General features: G+C 39.0%; 1 protein-coding gene across 5 annotated transcripts in view; it reads left to right on the top strand.

The window, feature by feature from the left end:
• The window catches only part of LOC124711247 (phosphorylase b kinase gamma catalytic chain, skeletal muscle/heart isoform), a 133,248-nt gene that overhangs the window by 59,597 nt on the left and 52,388 nt on the right, over positions 1-21,263 (top strand). For all 5 annotated transcript variants that reach the window (XM_047241215.1, XM_047241213.1, XM_047241217.1 and 2 more), the window contains 2 exons: positions 18,201-18,230; positions 18,316-18,422. In XM_047241215.1, coding sequence (XP_047097171.1) covers positions 18,201-18,230; positions 18,316-18,422 — 137 coding nt within the window. The remainder of the gene's footprint in view (positions 1-18,200; positions 18,231-18,315; positions 18,423-21,263) is intronic.

The following is a 21,263-nucleotide window of genomic DNA, read 5'->3' as shown; positions in this document are numbered from 1 at the left end:
AGGGGTATGGGATGGCTAGATGGGTTGAGGAGGACCAGGTGAAGTGAATAGGAGAAAAGGTGTTTAGGTTCTGGGGGAATGTGGATAGGGTGTCTTCATTCTCAGTCCATATCATGAAGATGTCATCAGTGAAACTGAACAAGGTGAGGGGTTTGGTATTTTGGGTGGTTAGGAAGGATTCCGCTAGATGGTCCTTGAATATTTTGGCATAGGATGGTGCCATGCTGGTGCCCATTGTTGTACCACAGGTTTGTTTGTGCGTACATGTGTGTGTGTAGGGTGGGGGGGAGGGGGGGTCACAGTGTGTGTGTGTGGGGGGGGGGGGGCGCGTGCGTGTGTGCGTGCGTATGTGGGTGCGCACACACGCTCTATGTAGTGAGTAGCAGTCTGCCCTTTTCATAGCACTGTTGTTATTGCATCCAGGATTTTCTGTTGTTTTAACTTACTGTTTTGTGGTTAAAGGTGATTAAAAGTTTCTATACGAAAATACAAGCTCTTAAATTATAATTTTGAAATTTCTACATATTTTGGTGTGCTGGCAGGTTTTTTATATGTTATAGAGGTGACTGAAAATCCTGTTTTTGAAACTTCCAATCACCTGATCAGTGGGTCATTGTAACAGCATGTATTTGCTTTTAAAAACTGTGATCAAAACCAGTTCTCCCAGAATTATCAGGAATAACATGGTTGAATGCGCAGAGATTTCTGAAATTAATTTTTGGGACAGGTGGATATTAATTGTTGAATGAATATAAACTATTATGCACTGTTACACGGCACTCATGTTGTTTTTATTCGTTAAATAAAAATTGTGATTAGTTACAAAGTTCAAAAAATTTTCTTTATGGTTCTTGTATAAAGTGGAAGTTTATTTTAGAATTGTCTCAAGTATTTTTTCCTTTTCATATCTTTACCTCTTTTCTGCCAGTCTTCTTCTTGGTTTCTGTGGTACTCTTGTTTATCATCTGTTTATTATTTGGACCACTGTCTGAAAATTCCACTTCATCTTTGTCTCCCCTCATCGAGGTGAGTGATCTCTCCTTCTTTTTGACCTTCACCAATCTACCCTCCTTTCCTCCCTAAGAAAGGAGTTCAGTGTTGCAAAGCCTAAAGATATAGTTTAATATAATTAGGTAGATAAAAAATTCTACGTACCAAGCGGCAGCAGGACACAATCAGAAAGAAGGTATTATGTGTGCAAACTTTTGGAGACAGTGGCTCCTTCTTCTGGCTGAAGGGTAGAAGGGGAAAGAAGATCAGTAAGAACCCCAGGTCAGACGAGACTTGCCAGACAGATGATAGACATCCCATTCGGTAAGTTTCCCCTGACTCAGGGTTCTGTGTGACTTTTCCAAACTCTACCCTGTCTCTTAAACCTCTCCAGTCCTTTTTCTTCATCCCTTTTCCTTCACCTTCAACCCTTCTGCCAGAAGGAGCCACAGGTTCTGGTAGCTTGCATATGTAATGCCTTTTCTTTAAATCTGTGTTCTCCTGTTGCCATTTGGTGAGTAGATTTTTTATCTATCCAGTTACATTATACTGTCAAAAATTTATTATTTACATTGTTAAAGATATCAGTGATATCAGTTTGTTATTTAATGTGTGTCTGTGAGCAGTACTTAGTGGTTATTGGCCAGCCATTGTTTCTTTGTTGTCCCCATATTAATGGAGAGGACAGTGATAATTATACTGAAACGTGAATTTACTTTCAAAACTTTTTCTTAAGAATTTACTTTATTTACTAGTGATTCATCAAGTACATTAACACATTTAATCACACTATGTGAGTGTGGAAGTAGTTGCCAGTAGGTAGCTGATGAAAACAAATCAAATTAGCTGATGAAAACAAATCAAATTCTTTCAACAAATGGAAATTTTATTCCTAAAACTTTTTTAAACAGATTTAAAATTATAATCAAAAAGCACTCTCTAAATATCAAGTTACAATTTATTCAGAGGCAGAAAGAACAAATTTTTTGACAGTATGAGCTTTCAGGCTGAGAACCTTACCGCTCCCTTTTAACACAGCCGTAGTCACGACTGCTCACAACAACCTCTGAAAGACTACACTGGTGCAAATTTGCAACACACCAGATTACTTTAAACTAAAAATTTTAACAACTCACACAAGCACATAAACTATGCACCCCGTAGGAGGGATGGAAATGGTACAAAACACTAACATTAAAAGATTAACTTGCCACCGAAGGTGCAACTTGATTTTTATAAAAAAACTTATACGGTGGAAGGGTGGCAGCTTTATATACTAAAATAACCATTTAAATAAAAACCCATGAAATGCAGTCTTACATAAAACATACAAGGTTAGCCAAACATGCTCTACATTACACATATACCGCCTCTCAAGGTTATAGGCAAGATAAAAACATATTTCAGGAATTCGGCCGTTACACTTCAAGCAATAAATTCGTTAACACCGAATCTGACAAACATGACAGAGGCAGCTGTAACGTACGGCAGACCGACAGGCAGACAGACAGTAACTGCCTAACAAATGCTGACGAGAGAGAGACGAGCAAGCTGGGGATGAGAGACTGACCAAGAAAACAACTAGAATTCAACAAGTAAATGAAACAACATATCACGAATCACTTAACTTCTAATAAACTGTGATGTCTGGCGAAGACCTGGCGCAGCACCCCCAAACCGCTCTCCCAAAACGTCCGCTGCCAGCCGCTTCAACGGATGCAGGAAGGCACGCCGATCTCCCATCTGTTCTCGTGTCGGCCGCAAAGCCACTACCCCTTGGTATACGGCGCGGCCCACTGGACTGACGTGGCGACCTCACATGCGCCGACGCTAGAGACGGACAAGTCATCTTGTGTCTCGGTGCACAACCAACCAACCGATAGATCCAACCACCAGTGACCATTGCCTGAACAAACTCAAGCAGACTGGCAGCCTAACACATACTAGCACCCCGGACTGACCGCCCCACACTGAGCCGGCTGAGCAACTGACTCACTTGTGAGCTCATAGCGCCCCTTAAATGCACGTGAACAGGCAACCTTTCCCCTTTTCCACCAGAGGGAGACACTAAAGCTGTGACTGCCACAGCGGCGCCACCGCCAGAAATGGAGGACGACTGCTTCACACAACGCACTGTGGCGCGATCTTCAAAACAGCAGTGTTTTTCCATGGCTCATATACAATTAATGAAACTGCCTGATATTGATACTCTCCTGTAGTGCTGGCCTGTTGCTCTATTGAAATTGTACAGCCTTGTGAAAGACTGTTATTATGGTTTGTTTTCCATTTGTTGCATCATCGAACAAAATAACATGTCTAGTAAGGCTGTAGGATACTTGATGTTTTGTTTTTCATTTGCTCTATGACCTCTAAGTTACAATGATTTCAAGCCAATTTGTCATTTTCAATATTATTTTTTTTCACTCATTGTTTCTCTTTCACTTCCAGTGTGTGAGAAGTAACACTATCTGTTCATAAAAAAAATGTGCGTATTAGTACAAAATGATTGACACATATCTGTAGAACTGTGTGAGGCAGTTAAATATACCTGGTGTCGGTTCTTCTATTTCTATTTGTTTATTTTTCCAATTGCGGTAAGTTAAAAGGTACTTTAAAAAGTAGTTCAGATTTTTTTAGTCTCAAGATTCTTATAAATTTCTAGAGCTGCTATTTAGGATAGCTTCACTCTGTTTTCCATAGATATCCTTATCTGCTTAATTTATTGGTGACAATATTGATGCAGGAAAAATTAAAAATTTAATAATAATTATTCTTTCTTCTGCATTTGGCAGTCTATGGATTGCATGGAACTTAAGACTTCTTAGCTTTTCTTTTGTTTTTTTCCTCTCTTCCCAGAACCACTTCATTCTTTCTCTCTTCCTCGGAAATGTATTGTATGGACCTTTTGTTTAGTAGTCTCTCTTCAAGTGATCTCTTGTTTATATTTTTTGACCTCTCCTACCCTCTTAGAGATGGACGTCAATTATGTGATGTAATTGAAGATCTTGTTGCTTTGTTTGTTTTTTGTCTATTCGTGCCTTGTTTCCCTAAAATTTCAACCGTAATTTCCATTTGGTGTCCATGATCTCTCCAGTGTATTGTACAGCTCCTCATCTTTCCTATTCTTTCAGTTCCAACAGTAGTCCTCCAGGGCTCTAGAATTTTCCACAGACTCTCATGGTGCCCTTTTCAAAGTTCTTCCAACTGTCTTATTATTATTATTATTATTATTATTATTATTATTATTATTATTATTATTATGTGCAATGGAATCTTATTAGACCCTTCGGAGCTATTATGTTTCAGTCTTCAGAGTTTCCAAGCAGTAGCCATTTTTTGTCTGGAGACTTTTTTTTTTGTCACCTGGTGGTGACTTCAGTCTCTGACAGTACTTCCCATGTGCTAATTTTTTAGCTATGTAAGTTTTTGTTGAAAATGTCTTACGAACATGCACAAGCCTTTTCTAAACACTTGTTGGTCTGCTGGGTGCAGGAGGTGTTCTGTGTGAATCACAATTTTGTGAGTGAGTCTTGTCTGCAATCTGTGGGTGTGCCCATAAAATTTCACTCTTCTTTGTCTAATGCCTGCCATGAGATTAGATAGTTTCACAGTTGTTCTCAGGATTGTAGTCTGTATTTATCTTCAGTTCTTTTTGGGCTGAGTATCTTGCTTGGAATTCTGCATTCTTCTTTTCCTAGTACCTTCTAGATAACCTTTTCTGGGGAGTGTAAGTGTTTTGCTATTGCACAAGACTTCAGGCTTCATAACTGTGTTTTAGTGCCTGATTTCCATGCATATGGTGCATATGGACATATATTTTTTGTTGTAGATGTCACCATAAGCTCTCCTAAATTTCTGCATCTGAATTTTGTGTGTCTTTGTCTTTCCCCCTATACATTCAAGGATTTTGCCTAAATACTTGAATCGTGAAACACTCTCAATTTCTCCATATTATATGATCAGTTTTTGAGTAGAATGTTTTGAGCAGATGAATTTGGTTTTTTTTTGGATGGATATTTTGAGCCAACTCTATTAGTCCATTCTGTGAAAGTTTGTCTATTTAATTTCTGTTGTCTCACTGTCTGCAGATTGTATCTGAAAGCTAGACAAGAGATTTGGATGTCTTTCTTTAGGTTGTTGTTATGGGTTGTTTTTGGGGGCAGAGACCAAACAGCGAGGTCATCAGTCTCATTGGATTAGGGAAGGACGGGGAAGGAAGTCGGCTGTGCCCTTTCAAAGGAACCATCCCAGCGTTAGCCTGGAACGATTTAGGGAAATCACGGAAAACCTAAATCAGGATGGCCGGATGCAGGATTGAACCATCGTCCTCCCAAATGTGAGTCCAGTGTGCTAACCACTGCGCCACCTCGCTCAGTCCTTCTTTAGGTCTTCCAAGTCATATAGGTTTTCAGTAGTTTTTGTTTCTATTTTCTTTTTCCCAATCTTGTTTATCTTTGTCCGAAAGCAGATTAAGGATGATAGGAGACAGTCCATTGCCCTGTCAATAATCAGTTCTGATCAGAAGTGGTTCTGACAACTCATCCATGAATTTTACTTTGGAAGTTGTGTTGGTGAGTATTCTTTTGATCAGATTCAAGGTTTCCAGGCCGAATCCATATTCTTCGAGGATGATAGAGATTTCCAATGTACTGAGTCATATGCCTTGTGCATTAAGGAGCATATGATAAGGCTGTTCCTTAGTGATGTGTATTTTAATGTTGTTTTTTAAACAGAATATTTGTTCGTGGAGGTATGTACCATCTATGCAACTCACATATGTTGATCACCAAATGGAAAGTGAAATTGAAATATGCAATGTGACAAATGTGGATGAAAGAATGCCAGAAATCGACCAGCTGGAGTATGAAGACTAACAAATACATCTCTAGGGGCACACACGTGTGAACAGCACTGGAAATTACCACAGATGATGCTTCCCAAATAAAAGAAGTGAAACGTGTATGGCAATAAACAAACTGCCTTCATTTAGTTGCATAGATGGTACATACCTCCACGAATTTAGAGCAACTAAGGGAATGGAAAACAGATAAAAATGACGAGAATATTTGTTCTATACAACTTTGACGAGTGCTGAATTTGGCTTGGTACTCACCAGTTTTCTGGTCAAATTGCTTCTGAACTCTTTGGAGGAGACATGCTGACAGAATTGTACATTGACGTGCCGAGGAAATTGGTATAGGCATGCGTATTCAAATACAGAGATATGTAAACAGGCAGAATAAGTCACTGCAGTCGGCAATGCCTATATAAGATGACAAGGGTCTGGCGCAGTTGTGCGATTGGTTACTGCTGCTACAAAGGCAGGTTATCAAGATTTAACTGAGTTTGAACGTGCTGTTATAGTCGACGCATGAGCTATGGGACACAGCATCTCTGAGGTAGCGATGAAGTGAGGATTTTCCCATATGACCATTTCACGGGTGTACCATGAATGTCAGGAGTCCGGTAAAACATCAAATCTCCAACTTCACTGCAGCCTGAAAAAGATTGTGCAAGAACAGGGCCAATGACAGCTGAAACGAATCATTCAACATGACAGAAGTGCAGTCCTTCCACAAATTGCTGCAGATTTCATTCCTGGGCCATCAACAAGTGTCAGCATGCAAACCATTCAACAAAACATCATTGATATGGGCTTTCAGAACTGAAGGCCCACTTGTGTACACTTGATGACTGCACATCACAAAGCTTTATGCCTCATCTGGGCCTGTCCACACCAACACTGGACTGTTAAATGACTGGAAACATGTTGCCTGGCTGGACGAGTTTAGTTTCAAATGCTATCAAGCAGATGCACTTGCACAGGTATGGAGAGAAACTCATAAATTCATGGACCCTGCATGTCAGCAGGGGACTGTTCAAGCTGGTGGAGACTCTGTAAAGCTTTGGGGCGTGTGCAGTTGGAGTTATATGGGCCGCCTGATACATCTCTTTATGACTCTGATAGGTGACACGTACTTAAGCATCTTGTCTGATCACTCGCATCCATTCATGGCCATTGTGCGTTCCGATGGACTTCGCCAATTCCATCTGGGCGGTGTGACACCCCACATGTCCAGAATTGCTACAGAGTGGCTCCAAGAACATTCTTCTGAGTTTAAAGGCTTCCACTCCCCAGACATGAACATTATTGAGCATGTCTGGGATGCCTTGCAACACGCTGTTCAGAAGAAATTTCCAACCCCCATACTCTTAAAGATTTAGGGACAGTTGTGCAGGATTCATGGTGTCAATTTCCTCCAGCACTAGTTCAGACATTAGTAGAGTCCATGCAACATGCCACGTCGCATTGTGGCACTTCTGCGTGCTTCCGGGGGCCCTACATGATATTAGGCAGGTGTACCAGTTTCTTTGGCTCTTCAGTGTATATGGGTCCTTCATGTCTTCCCTTAATATGTGATTATTGGAGGAATTTTAAGATTTTTTTATATAGTGAGATTTTCTTAATGTTTTTGCCATTGGACATACCAATGCCCAATTAAAAGTCTGGTTAAATATTTTGTTAAAAAAAACTCTTTTTACTAGTATCTATATGTCCTCTGCCAGTGTAATTTTCCAAGGTCCTCCATAATCCTATTATGGGCAGTTTTTATTTATAAGTGAGCAAGTCGCTGTGTGCCACTAGTTTGTGTTCTGTATTAATTTTGATGGCTAGAGCTCTATGATCCGAGAGAGAGTTTTCACCATCTATTTAAATTTGTAACAACATGATCGGTATGCAAGTCTGTGAGCCAAGTGTTATTCTGATTAGTGACCAATTTATATGGACATGGTTATATGGCACTGCTACACGCTGGAATACCTAAGATAATTTACATTATAGCATACAGAATCTATGTTAACATCTGCTATTAGTACATTCTGTTTTTTATATGTTGAGAGTTAATACAGAAGTTCTTCTAAATGTCGAAGTAATTAATCTACATGACTGTTCGGTGGCATGTACAAGCTAACTATTATTAAACTCTTTTTGTCTAGCTTTATAGCAAAATGACTAAGCAGTCATGGCTAGAGTACAAATATGAGGAGATTAAAACATCTAGGGGAAAGATAGATACAACCTATAGGAAAGTTAAAGAGAGCTCTTCATAGAAAATAGAAGCAACTATATGAATATCAAGAGCTCAGATGGAAAACAATATAAAGCAAAGAAGGGAAAGCTGAAAGGTGGAAAGAATATATAGAGGAGCTGTATAAGGGAAATGAGGGTAAGGTCATAGATATGGAAGAGGACATAGACTGAGATGAGATTGGAGGTATGATATTGAGAAGATGAAATAACTTACGGGTTTGCTGCCAGGTGACGTCGTCGACCACCGCCAATATTTCGACAGGAGCACACCCTGCCATTCTCAAGGCACAGCTGCAAGGAGGAAGCAATGTGCAAGGGTATTTAATACCTCGGTTCACAGAGGAGAAACAAGGAAGATACCACACACACAAAAAGTAACCGCAGAGTCAACACACAACCACAGATAACCAACATCAGAAATATCGATAGTGACTATTAATCAACAGGTGAGGTAGCACTAATTCTGTCCTTCTTCTTCTTCTTCTTCTTCTTCTTCTTCCTTTTTTTTTAATAAGAGACAGAGCCGGATTCCAAGCAGCATTTAAACAAAATCCACCATCTCTGTTAATAAGGTTGCTTGATAGTCTGATTTCAACAGCTTCCTTAATAACACTATCCCAATAGCTGGACGTGCAAGCCAGAATCTCCGTATTGTATTCCATAGGATGACCGGTGGCGAGGCAATGTTCTGCGTGTGACGCTTATGTTCAATACACCGGTCTTCCACAGTCCTGATTGTCTGACCAATATATGACATAGCACAACTGCAAGGAATACGATAGACACCAGCCTTACGCAAACCAGGATCACCTTTTACGGACGCCAACAGGGCCTTAATCTTAGAAGGTGGTCGAAAAACACATTTCACATAATATTTCTGCAAAATATGGCCAATCCTGTTGGAAATCCTTCCTGCATAAGGCAAAAAGACCGTAGACTTAGATGCCACTTCGTTGCTATCGTCACTCACCCATTGCACATACGGCTGACAGCACAACGCACGTTTGATCTGCCTCTCACTATAACCATTCTGACGAAAGGTGACTTCGAGAAGTGATAGCTCAGCTGCCAAACTTTCAGGGTCTGAGATAACGTGGACCCTGTGAACCAAGGTATAAAGTACTCCTTCACGCTGAGCCAGATGGTGACAGCTATCAGCTCGCAGATACAAGTCAGTGTGAGTAGGCTTCCTATAAACAGAATGTCACAATGTACCATCAGTCTTCCTTCTGACCAACACATCAAGGAAGGGAAGGCATGCATTCTTTTCCACCTCCATAGTGAACTGAATATTCAGGTGGATTGAATTCAGGTATTCCAAAAACCGGTTTAAATTCTCACTACCATGAGGTCAAACAACAGAAGTATCATCTACACATCTGAAAAAACACGCAGGTTTCAAGGTCACTGACTCCAATGCACGTTCCTCAAAGTCCTCCATAAACAAATTTGCCACAATTGATAACGGGCTTCCCATTGCAGCTCCATCAGTCTGTTTGTAGTACTGACCATTGAATAAAAAGTAAGTGGAAGTCAGCACATGTCAAAACAAATTTGTTAACTCGACACCAAACTTAACCTTAATTAGCTGCAACGAATCGGAGAGAGGCACGCGAGTGAAAAGAGAAACCACATCAAAACTGACTAAAATATCACAGTCATTCAAACGCAATCCCTGCCATTGACATAAGAAATCTGCAGAGTTCTTAATGTGGTGTTCACACCTTCCTACTAGTGGGCTCAACAAACTAGCAAGATGTTTAGCTGCACGATATGTCGGAGCACCAATAGTAGAAACAGTAGGCCTCAATGGGACAGCCTCTTTATGGACCTTAGGGAGACCATATACTGTAGGTGGTACAGCACAGTAAGAATTAATACTCTGGATAGTCTCCTGTGACAAAGAACTTTTCTTCAGGAGATTATTAGTCTTTCTCTCAACATTCTTAGTAGGGTCAGCACCGATTTTGTGATACACCGAATCAGAAAGTAGACACTGTATCTTTCAAATATAATCGTGCTTGTCCAACAAAACAGTGGCATTTCCCTTGTCCGCAGGTAAAATATCAATATCAGAATCCATTCTGAGTGAACGTAAAGCAGCCACCTCAGCTGCTGTAATGGACGGACCCCAGTCAACACATGACAAGCTTCCCTCTTAACCTCTTACGGAGCCTCGGAAGGTAGTTTATAAACAGCCTGTTCAATAGAACTAATAAAATCGATGACTGGCAAACTCTTAGGTGTCGGTGCAAAATTCAAACCTTTCCCCAGCAGAGACAAAGCTGCGTCGTCAAACGTTTTCTCCGTGAGATTGATCACAGAACATTGAGAATTAAAATTAGAATTAGACACTGAGCCAAGGAAACGTTCAAACTTCACCGAATGACGAGCAATTACAGATTGAAATTCCCAGTCAGACTGCGACCAAGAGGCACCATCCACCCAATCCCAAGAAGATTCAGAAACATTAGACACCATCATTAAATGAAGCTGAAATAATTCCTTAGAAACAAAATCTAATTGACGGCGAGTATAGTGGATCCTCTCATGAACAAGAGCTCAAACCAGCACTTTGCTTGATGCGATTGGCGGCAGGAGAATTAATATGATGCACAACCTTAGCAATTGTTGGAACCACACTGTGATTTCGACACTTCAATAAAAACGATAATGCCCATTCCAACCTTACTACTCTACTGCTGCGAAGTTTATCCAACCTCCGCAAGCAGCGATACATTTCCTCCCCGTAGAGGTAAACAGTGTGAGACATCACCCGGCAGCAAACCCGTAAGTTATTTGAACATTCAATTTGCCGGGAAAAGTTAAGGTCTCGCATTGTGAGAAGATTTTGGCAGAGCACTGATAGACCAAAGTTGAAACAAGGCCTTTGGAGTAGATGACATTCTGCCAGAACTACTGATATCCTTGGGAGAGCCAGCTATGACAAAACTATTCCACCTGTTGAGCATGACATTTGAGATAGGCATGATACCTTTAGACTACGAGAAGAATGTAATAATTCAAATTCCAAAGAAAGATTGTGCTGACAGGTGTGGATATTACTGAATCAGTTTAATAAGACATAATTGGAAAATACTAATGTGAAAATTTGTAGAAACTGACCTTGGAGAAAATGAGTTTGGATTCTGGAGAAACGTGGGAAGATGCGAGGCGATACTGGGCCTATGAATTCTAATAGAAGAGAGGTTAACTAAAAGCAGATCTATGTTTATAGCATTTGTAGACTTGAGGAGAGCTTTTGAAAATGTTGACTAGAATACATTTGGAAATTCTGAAGGTGTCAGAGAGAAAATACAGTGAGTGAAAGGCTATTTACAATTTGTACAGTAACCAGATGGCAGTTGTGTGAGTGGGGAGTATGATAGGGAAGCAGTGGTTCGGAAGGGTGCGAGACAGGCTTGCAGCCTATCTCATGAGACAGGCTTGTAGCCTATCTCCAGTGTTATTCAATCTGTACAGTGAACAGGCAGTGAAGGAAATTTAAAAAATGGAAAAGAAATTAAAGATCTGGGAGAAGAAACAAAAACCTATGTTTGCAGATGGAATTGTAATTTTGTCAGAGACAGCGAAGGACTTGGATGAGAAGTTAAATGAAGTGGATAGTGTCTTGATAGGAGGGTATAAGTTGAATGTCAACAAAAGCAATATAAGGGTAAATCAGGCTATGCCAAGGGAATTGGACAAGGAAACAAGACACTAAAAGTAGTACATTAGTTTTGATATATGGGCAGTAAAATAACTGATGATGGCCAAAGTAGAGAGAATGTGAAATTATGATGGCAATGGCAAGAGAAACATTTCTAAAGAAGAGAAGAGTAACATCAAATATAGATTTAAGTATGTTATGTAAATTGAAGGTGGTGGGGAGGGGAAGGGGCAGTTGATGCCAGATGCATCGGGTCTTTACACGGAATCAGCGGCAACAGGCGAATGTGTATGCCAGACCAGGACTCAAACCTGGGAGCAGTTGCATTAACCACTATGCCACCCGTACTCGGTGTTTATCGTAACTGTGCAGATTCTCTCAGCTGACCCAGATTCCCGCCAAGTGCCACCTATCCACAGTCTCTGTTCGTGTCCTCCGTGCTCGTTACTCAGAGATACCCACAGGAGTTTGGACATACTTTTGCATCCACACTTAAAGTGGTGGATTCATCGCCATTTGAGGTGAATCAATTATATGAATCCGTTGTGTATGTTCTTTTGGACATGTGCTACAAAAGTATGCTGAAAATCAGGTGGGTACATTGAGTAATTAATGAGGAGGTACTGAAAAGGATTGAGGAAAAAAAAATTTGTGGCACAACTTCACTAAAAGAAGGGGTTGCTTCACAGTACACATTCTGAGACATCAAGGAATCACCAGTTTTGTATTGGAGGGAATGCTGTGTGGGGAGGGGATGGGTTAAAAGGAGACAGAGATTAATAAAATAATCAGATTCAAAAAGAATTTAGGTTGCAGAGATGATGAGGCTTGCAGAGGACAGAGTAGCATAGAGAGCTACATCAAACGAGTCTTCAAACTGAAGGCAGCAGCAGCAGCAGCTACAACAACAACAACAACAACAACAACAACAACAAGTTTGTTGCTGATTCAGAGGCCACCTCCACAGCGAGTTAATAAACATGATCAGTACTTTCACACTGAACATCATTTCCAACATAAATGTCTACACCACCACCCTTGTGTATCTTTCTATCATACTCATTCACAATTCAGTAATTTTTTAAACTTAAAACTAAGAGTATTTTCAGTCTTGCACCAAAGTTCATTCAGAAAATATCATTGTTGTGTACTCTCTTTTTTAAATTCTTGGATGTATTCTATGAAGGCAGGCCAGAAAGTTATGCTTCACATTTCTTTTCTTCAACAATTATTTATTCAACACAGTGAAAAACACACACACACACACACACACACACACACACACACACACACACACACACACACACAAAAGAAAGAATGAAATTTCTTCTTCACTCCCTATTTTTCCATGTAATCTCCTTCCCATTTTATGACCTTCCTCCAGCAAGAGCCAAGAACATGTGTGCCCTGTCAGTACTATTCCTTGTTGTGGTCACGAAGACATTTCTGCAATGTGCACATCACCTCTTTGTCATCTTCATAATGTCTTCCATGAGTGGCATCCTTTAATGGCCCAAACAGGTAGCAGGCATGAGTGAGCTAGGTCAGAGCTGTAGGGTGGATAGGGTAACTCTGTCCAACCCTGTTTGATAATGTGTTCCAAACTTGTGTGAGGCTGAGCATTATCATGTTGAACCAATCACCTGGGTCATTATGGCTCTGAAGTTGCCGGATGTGCTTCTTGGGTTTGGTTATGTTCACAAATGCTTTAGAATTAATGGTACTCCCTCTTGACCTCACGAATGAGCATATCACCTAGCTGCATCTTGACAGGTATGACAGCCATGGATAGCCTCCCCAAATGCTGCAAGTCTTGGAACTCCGTCAAACTGCCTTCTTTTAATGGCCTTACCCTCTTTGCCCAGCCCATAACCATACTTTTGTTTGCTGTGGATTCTCCATAAATGACACACAAGCATTGTGAATATTTCACACAGTTTGTTTCTTTGCAGTGAGGAATCCAATGACAACACGCTGCTTTTGACGTACATCACTTAACAGATGTCATTTTGAAACACTGCTGCAGCTATGGTGTATGTCAAAGGAAATGGAAAATTTGTGTGTGCAATCCAGAAGCTTCTATAAATGTATACCAACAGTTTCAACATAATGAAAATGAAAGTCGCTACTCACTATATAGCGGAGATGCTGAGTCGCAGATTGGCACAACAAAAATACTCTCACAATTAAAGCTTTAGGCCATTAAGGCCTTGTAAACAGTAGACGAGACACACACACACACACACACACACACACACACACACACACACACACACAAATGCAACGACTGTGTGTATGTGTGTCTGTCGTCTATTGTTGATGAAGGCCTTAAAGGCCAAAAGCTTTAATTGTGAGAGTATTTTTGTTGTGCCTACCTGCGACTCAGCATCTGCGCTGTATGGTGAGTAGCAACTTTCCTTTTCATAATATTGTTATGTTCCGTCTTGGATTTTCCATTGTGTGATTTATACCTAAAGTTTCGCATTCATACCACTGTTCTTTGGTGAGGAAAAGAAATGTGGTGTATTACTTTCTGGACAAACTCATATTTTATTTGCAAATGAACTGGACTTTCTGTTATTTTGTGTGTGTGTGTGTGTGTGTGTGTGTGTGTAACTCCACTGTATGCTGAGTAACAGTCTATCTTTTCATAATATTGTCATTATTCCATCGTGGATAACCCATTGTTTGAAAAATAAATGTGTAGGCATTAGGAATAAGGACTTAGAATTTTAATAACATTTGTCTTATTTAAAAAGCGTTTTGACATAAAAAATTCAGAGATATTACTTTCCAGCTCACCCTCATACATATAGTAGCTAATAATTTGGCAGTTTTGTGGTTTACACCGAGACATTGCTATTCACCGGGAATCCTCAACATTACTTATTGTCAAAAGGGATGATTTAGGATGGTTGTGAGGTTATTTTCACCATGACTTGTGTAGGTTATGTTAAATTATATTGTTTGTTACAGAAGTGGTGGGAGTATATGTATAACATATAAAATATCCTAAAAACAGAAAGTCCATGTGTATTTATATTTGTCTGAGACAGGCAAATAAAGTGTCGAAAATCATCCTATGGGTCGGGGTGATTTCATACATACATTTTTTAAATCTCCATCCAAAGTTACAAACCATATGGAGGAATTCAGAAGAAATTGATGTTTTTTTTATATATATATTCTACATTCTTCCTTTCTAGTGACTTCAACACATTCTAAGGATGTCTGTGATTATGAATGAGCGATAAGGATTGCGGTAATAAATTCTATGTATTGAAGGTCAGTTCTTATTTCCCAACAAATTAAATTGCAAATTTTTAAAGTTCTAAATTGAAATATAAAAAAACAGAAGCAAAACAAAGAGACTCTACCAAAAGATCAAAATCAATTTTCTTGCTCAACATTAAGAATTAAATTGCAAACACTGACCATAAAATTACGGTTGCCAAGGAGTCTGAAGCATATCTTCTCTAAAAATAAACATCATTCTTTTCTCAACTGGTGTAGGAAATACTTGCAAAACTTGTTCTTTTTGTATTGTGCCTTCATTAGGGACATAGGAAACACAAATACTTTCCTGCTGCTGTTGTGTGGATGCAAGAATTCCACACATACTTCCCTTGCACCAACATTTGAGGCTACTCGAACATGCATACTTATATGCTCCTTTCCAGATGTGTATTTATATTCCGCAACAACAAAAGCCTCTTTGTTTTCTCAGCAGTAAACATTTCTCTACCGCTGGAAGTACTATTACTTGCTTTTGCACTGTTTTCATTTTCGTGGAAGTGACATCCCATAATTGATTTTCCAAGAGAAACGCCTATTTTGCAGCAGTGGAGACTGTCAGGGTTATTTGGAGGCTAACCAACTTCTTTGAGCATTTGTTCCAAACTGGAAATCCATGCCTCTCCTTTCTCTGCTGGCCCTCATCATTATCACACAATTTCCATAAGTATAATCTGAATCTAATGGGATTAGGCCTGTGGTATGAGATCCACTCTTTATGCTTTTTGAGTTGCTGGAAATTTAGTCAATGCCTGCTTCAGAAGAGGTGGAAAAGTTTCCTTTGAAATGGTCTCGTGAGTGTACTTCTTCCATTCAGTTAATATAGCTCACCACTCTATTTTCTTCATTTGTCTGAAGTAGCTGGAAGAGGTGGATGCTATTAGGGGGAAGAAGAATGAATAAAATACTATTCTGCTCACACTCTTTGATAACGAAAAAAGGCATGTGAATGGATAAATTGTTCCCAATCATTACTGTTGGCTCATTTTACTTCTTTACATAGAGCAAAGTGATTGTAAAGAACCAGTGTTCAGATATGTGTAGATAAAACTATCCACTCTTATTCCTATTGAAATGGGTTTCATGTTGCCCACCTTGCCACATGTTCCACAAATGCTCATATTCATAAGGAACGTATGAAGGAAGCGGTTCACCATTCGTACTTGCTGCTATCATTATCGAAACACTAAATTTTGATGAATCCATACTTTTTCAGCATGTTTACTCCCTTGTTTTGTAATTATATGCTGGTGCCCGGATCATCTGACATAGTTTCACCTTAGTTGAATATGTTGCTAGTTCCCCCCCCCCCCCCCCTTCTGCAGAAGCTGTTTTAATATTTTCACTTAGGTGAATGGAGAGATCTTCTAAAAGCCACTTAAGGAATAAATGTTCCCATTCTTCTCCTACGAAATTGTTAGAAAAGTTCTACTTTTTTATGCCACATTTATCAAACTAGCCTTTCACTAAGAATCCTGTGTCCAGTTTAGTAAAAGGAAATCCCCAATATGCAGCACCCAAGATACCTTGCCTTAACATTTCTTCTTCCTTATTGCTTGCCCTACCAATTTTTTTGGATGTATTTCCCGCACTTTATTTTGTAGGGTTGATCTAGGTCTACCATATAAAACACATGCTTTTCTATATGATAATTTGCCACTCTGAATATCATGAACAGCTACATGTAAGGGTCTGGGCAATAATTAGGCCATGCTTTAGCACCTTCCTTGCTTTTATACATTTGCCGCATTGTCTGAAATCACTCCACACAATACACAGTTTTGTAACAACCATCATTATTTTATAACTTTATTCAAAAAAACGTGACAGATTTATAGAGCATTTGTGTCAATGCCATAAGCTACTGATATTGTTGATAACTTCATTGTATTTAAGCTTAGTGTTGCACAATCTAGCTCCAAAAGTCCCCACCCCTGTCTGCATACCAGGCATCCTGCATAAGACAAGATGGCAACTTTAGTGTAACAAAATTCTTTAATTATAACAATGAAAACAATAAAATTTTGACAAAATAATGTAAGTGGATTCATAAAAAAGCTACTCACCAAGCGGTAGCAAAACACACATAAAAGGTTATAACTAGGCAAGGTTTCGGAGCCAGTGACTTGTTCATCAGCCAGAAAGGTTGAAGGGGAAGGAAGATGGGTGGAGGAAAAGGACTGGAGAGGTCTAGGAAAAGCGGTAGATTTTGGGAAAGTCGCCCAGAACCACGAGTCAGGGAGACTTACCAGATGGGATGAGAAGGAAAGACTGATCAAATTTTATTACTACTCAGCCTCAGTTCATGCAAACAGTACCTTGACCAGTTGTGACTAGGTAGTAAGACACCATCAGATGTTTTAATTAAAGAGAAAACTAAATAAGAAGTCAGACTAACATCTCTATAAAACTATATGCACTTGCAAATGTTACATAGTATCTTGTCAACTGAACAAGCCAGGAGAGGGGTGCTCAATGTCAACATAACTGGGCTCTGACTGCTGAAACTGAAGGCTTAAACAATGCTATAAAATTGATAACTCTTAAAAATCATGAATACAAGATTAAAAATATTCACAAAAATTTATTGTGAGAATGAGTCTTCTCAGAGTGCAAACTGGTAAAAAAATACATGTGTTAATCCTTTTCAACTGCATCACTAGTATTGTGAATCCTAATACTGCTCATTACAAACTGCCCTTGCTCGGTTGGCTGATTATGTGGTAGATAATTTTTCTTCTCTAAAACTTACATTATGACTCTTATCATCAAATAAATGAATAGCTGAAATCTAGAATGAATTAGATATTTTAAGGGTAGCATGTGCATGTGAACAAAGAAGACATGCTGTAGTCAGTGAGAATCAGCTGATTTCTGTCAGTTTAAACATTCAGTCGCTTCACAATTGGTTTTGGTTTGGGAAAGTGTGACTCTCGCTTCCCATTACTCTGGAGTGGTGTTCCAACCAGATAATAGACAATTTTTGGTGATTTGACGAGGCAAGTGTGTTGCCTTCGAAAATATAAACAAAGAAATGTTCTTTTAATAACTGTTCCAAATACAAAATCTCTGTAGTCAGAAATAATGATAATTTTCAACCAAAAGTATAGATCTGCTTTATTTTCTATGCTAAATTTATGCTTTTTGTTTCAGCTGGGCATGTGGTGTCATCATGTTTACACTGTAAGTCTTCAGTTATTTAATCATGTGAATGTATACAATATTTTACTCTGACATTCTCATCACATTATTCACATATACTTTGCAGGTTAGTTGGCTGCCCACCATTCTGGCATCGGAAACAGATGGTAATGCTCCGCAAAATTATGGAAGGGGACTTTTCTTTCACGTCTCCAGAATGGGCTGATATAACAGGTAAGCTTTGCAAATTTATACTCTTGAGACATTTGATATTTCCTGCTTTGCTGTGGACTTGTAGTAACTATTGTTAACTCTCATTAATTCAATATTTTCTTATTCTTTGGCTGCTCCTACTGTTTTACCTTTATATGATTTAAATGTTTTTATTGTTGTTAGTCCAAAGACGGGTTTGATGCTGCACTCGCCACTAGTTTGTTTTGTACAAGTCTTTCCATATTAGAATTCCATTCCATATTAGCATTGCTGTTGCAACCTACAGTTTTGGTCCCACCCTCTCACTGAATACCATATTAACTATTTCTTGATGCTTCAGGGTCTTCTATCAACCTATCCCTTCTTTTTGTGAAGTTGTGCTGTAAAGCTCTTTTCTCTCCCATTTGATTCAGTACTTTTTCATTAATTAATCAACCCACCTTATCTTCAGCATTCTTCCATAGCAACACATTTCAAAAGCCCTTTGTCTTCTTGGCTGTAGTATATCTTTAGTTCTCTTAAATTTGGAGTAACAGGAAATAAAAACAGTAAAGAGAAGGTATAATGTTTTAGTTGGAAGGAAAATCACTTCAAATTTAATACTAGTGTACACAGAAGGTTTGTGAGCTCAAAAGGATTTTTGTTTCCGGGGGAGGAGAGGGGGGAAAATTAATTGCATGAAAGACAGTTTAGGAAAATCACTAAAGAATTATTTAGGAAAAGGAGATAAAATCAATGATCTCCTCATTATAAGAAAAGAAAATATAGCTGTGGTACAATACAGAAAACTTCTAAGTAGTAGTATTAAAGTGTTGCAGCACTTCTGCGTGCTCGCAGGGGGCCTACACAATATTAAGCAGGTGTACCAGTTTCTTTGGCTCTTCAATGTATATTCTCATGAAATTTCAACATTCCAGCTGCACTACCAGGTGAGAAAAAAATTATTTTGCATTTCTTTCTGAGCCTCTGTTGTCTTTTGGCCACTTGATTATCACTCTTTCGTTAGCCTCTGCTTTGTTGCTCGTTCATTACCGGTTGCATTTTGTTTTCTGCCCTGTTTATATCTTTCCTGTATTTGTTTCAATATTTTCGGGAAACCCAAGTATTCTTGAATGTTTTTAAAGTCAGCCGCTAGGTCCTGTGGTTCTATTTCTACATCATTAAACCAGACTCCATTCACGTAATTGTGTTGGTTTCCTCAATGAGTTATAGAGTTACAAGAGCAAAAATATCTCCAATATGAGCATAGTATACTTTACAATGTCGAGCTGGAAAAGTCGCTTCACTTCGGAATAGAGTTATTGTTTGAACTTATCCGAAGATTCAACTTCAGCATAGTACATGTGACCCCATTTTTACACTTTTATTTGTTCTGAAACTGCGATTTACTGGTACTGCTAGGGGCACTGAGAAAAATAGTAAGTTGGAACTACTACTTTTCATAGGAAAGTACCATAAAGATGTAATTATAATAATCATATCAGTGAGACGCAATCCTATCTATTGAAGACATATTCAATAGCCTTCCTCTCTCCTTTTATATATTGAAAAATACCAAGGCACATTATAATGAAGGCTCACTACTATAGGGTTAATTGCAGTGGTTGTCTGATCACGTACTTACGAGAGAGATGAGGCACAGATGAATTCAGTAGTTGGAGTATGCTTAGTTAAAAGCAGTGTCCACCTGCATATGAGGTTTATACATAACAGTTTAAGTCATTTCCATAACATTTCCTTGTTTTTGTGTTTAGTTTCAAATAGTCACAATAGGAATCCATACTAATAATGATGAAGAGAAATCGGATAACACACACACAGTGTAATTATTTTAGTGGTATTCTCTTCAGATTATTATCTTCACCATTTCTCATGTGTAAAATATAAGATATTATCTACCTACCCGCATCTCGTGGTCGTGCGATAGCGTTCTCGCTTCCCACACCCAGGTTCCCGGTTTCGATTCCCGGCGGGGTCAGGGATTTTCTCTGCCTCGTGATGGCTGGGTGTTGTGTGATGTCCTTAGGTTAGTTAGGTTTAAGTAGTTCTAAGTTCTAGGGGACTGATGACCACAGATGTCAAGTCCCATAGTGCTCAGAGCCATTTGAACCATTATCTACCTCTTTTGAATTTGCAGCTCCTGTATTTTTTCCATGTTTGCAGTTAAAGTTGTTGGAGATAGGTTGTGCCTTTTATGCCAAAACACTGTTTCTTCTTGTTACCCAAACATGTTTCAGCACATCTGTGGGTTTTGTTTAATGAACAACTGTAAAAAGTGAACATATTTTGTGTTATAACTGGTGTAACTGTCTGTAAGCCTCATTTTTTTTAGATCAGTTATGATCTAAAATAGGTTCACTTTTTACAGTCCTTCAATAAACAAAACCCATTGATGACAGCACAGTGGTGCCAAAACATGTATGGGTAACAAGAAAAAAGAGTGTTTTGCATAGAAGGTGGAGCCAATATCCAATAATTATCTACCTCCTTCATTAGTGTTATTCTGTAAACCCTAACTTGGCTGCTGGCACATTTACCTTTTACTCAACAGATGACACTGTAGGACTAAACTAAATGTTTGGAGGCACAGCTTAACAGTCAGAAATTGTTGCAAACTTTATTTCTGTTAGGGTGTGTCTGTACAAGGAAATGAAATGTCCTTTTGTAATTTACTTGGCTTTACTTTACATTTTATTAACTTTTTGGTTGATAATACTTTTCTGTAATACACTTTGACATAAAATGTGTCGGGTAAAGATGTGGAAACATCGTATCTTCTTGTTTGCTTGCCTGTAAATAAAGAGAGGTTGGAGCCAAATTTGTTCCAGACATCAAATGCAAATAAACAATTAACAAATGTAG

The sequence above is a fragment of the Schistocerca piceifrons genome, chromosome 8, assembly GCF_021461385.2.
Source record: "Schistocerca piceifrons isolate TAMUIC-IGC-003096 chromosome 8, iqSchPice1.1, whole genome shotgun sequence".
Taxonomy (NCBI): Eukaryota; Metazoa; Arthropoda; class Insecta; order Orthoptera; family Acrididae; genus Schistocerca; species Schistocerca piceifrons.
Note: the sequence above shows the minus strand (reverse complement) of the source record. Positions and strands in the feature narration are given on the sequence as shown.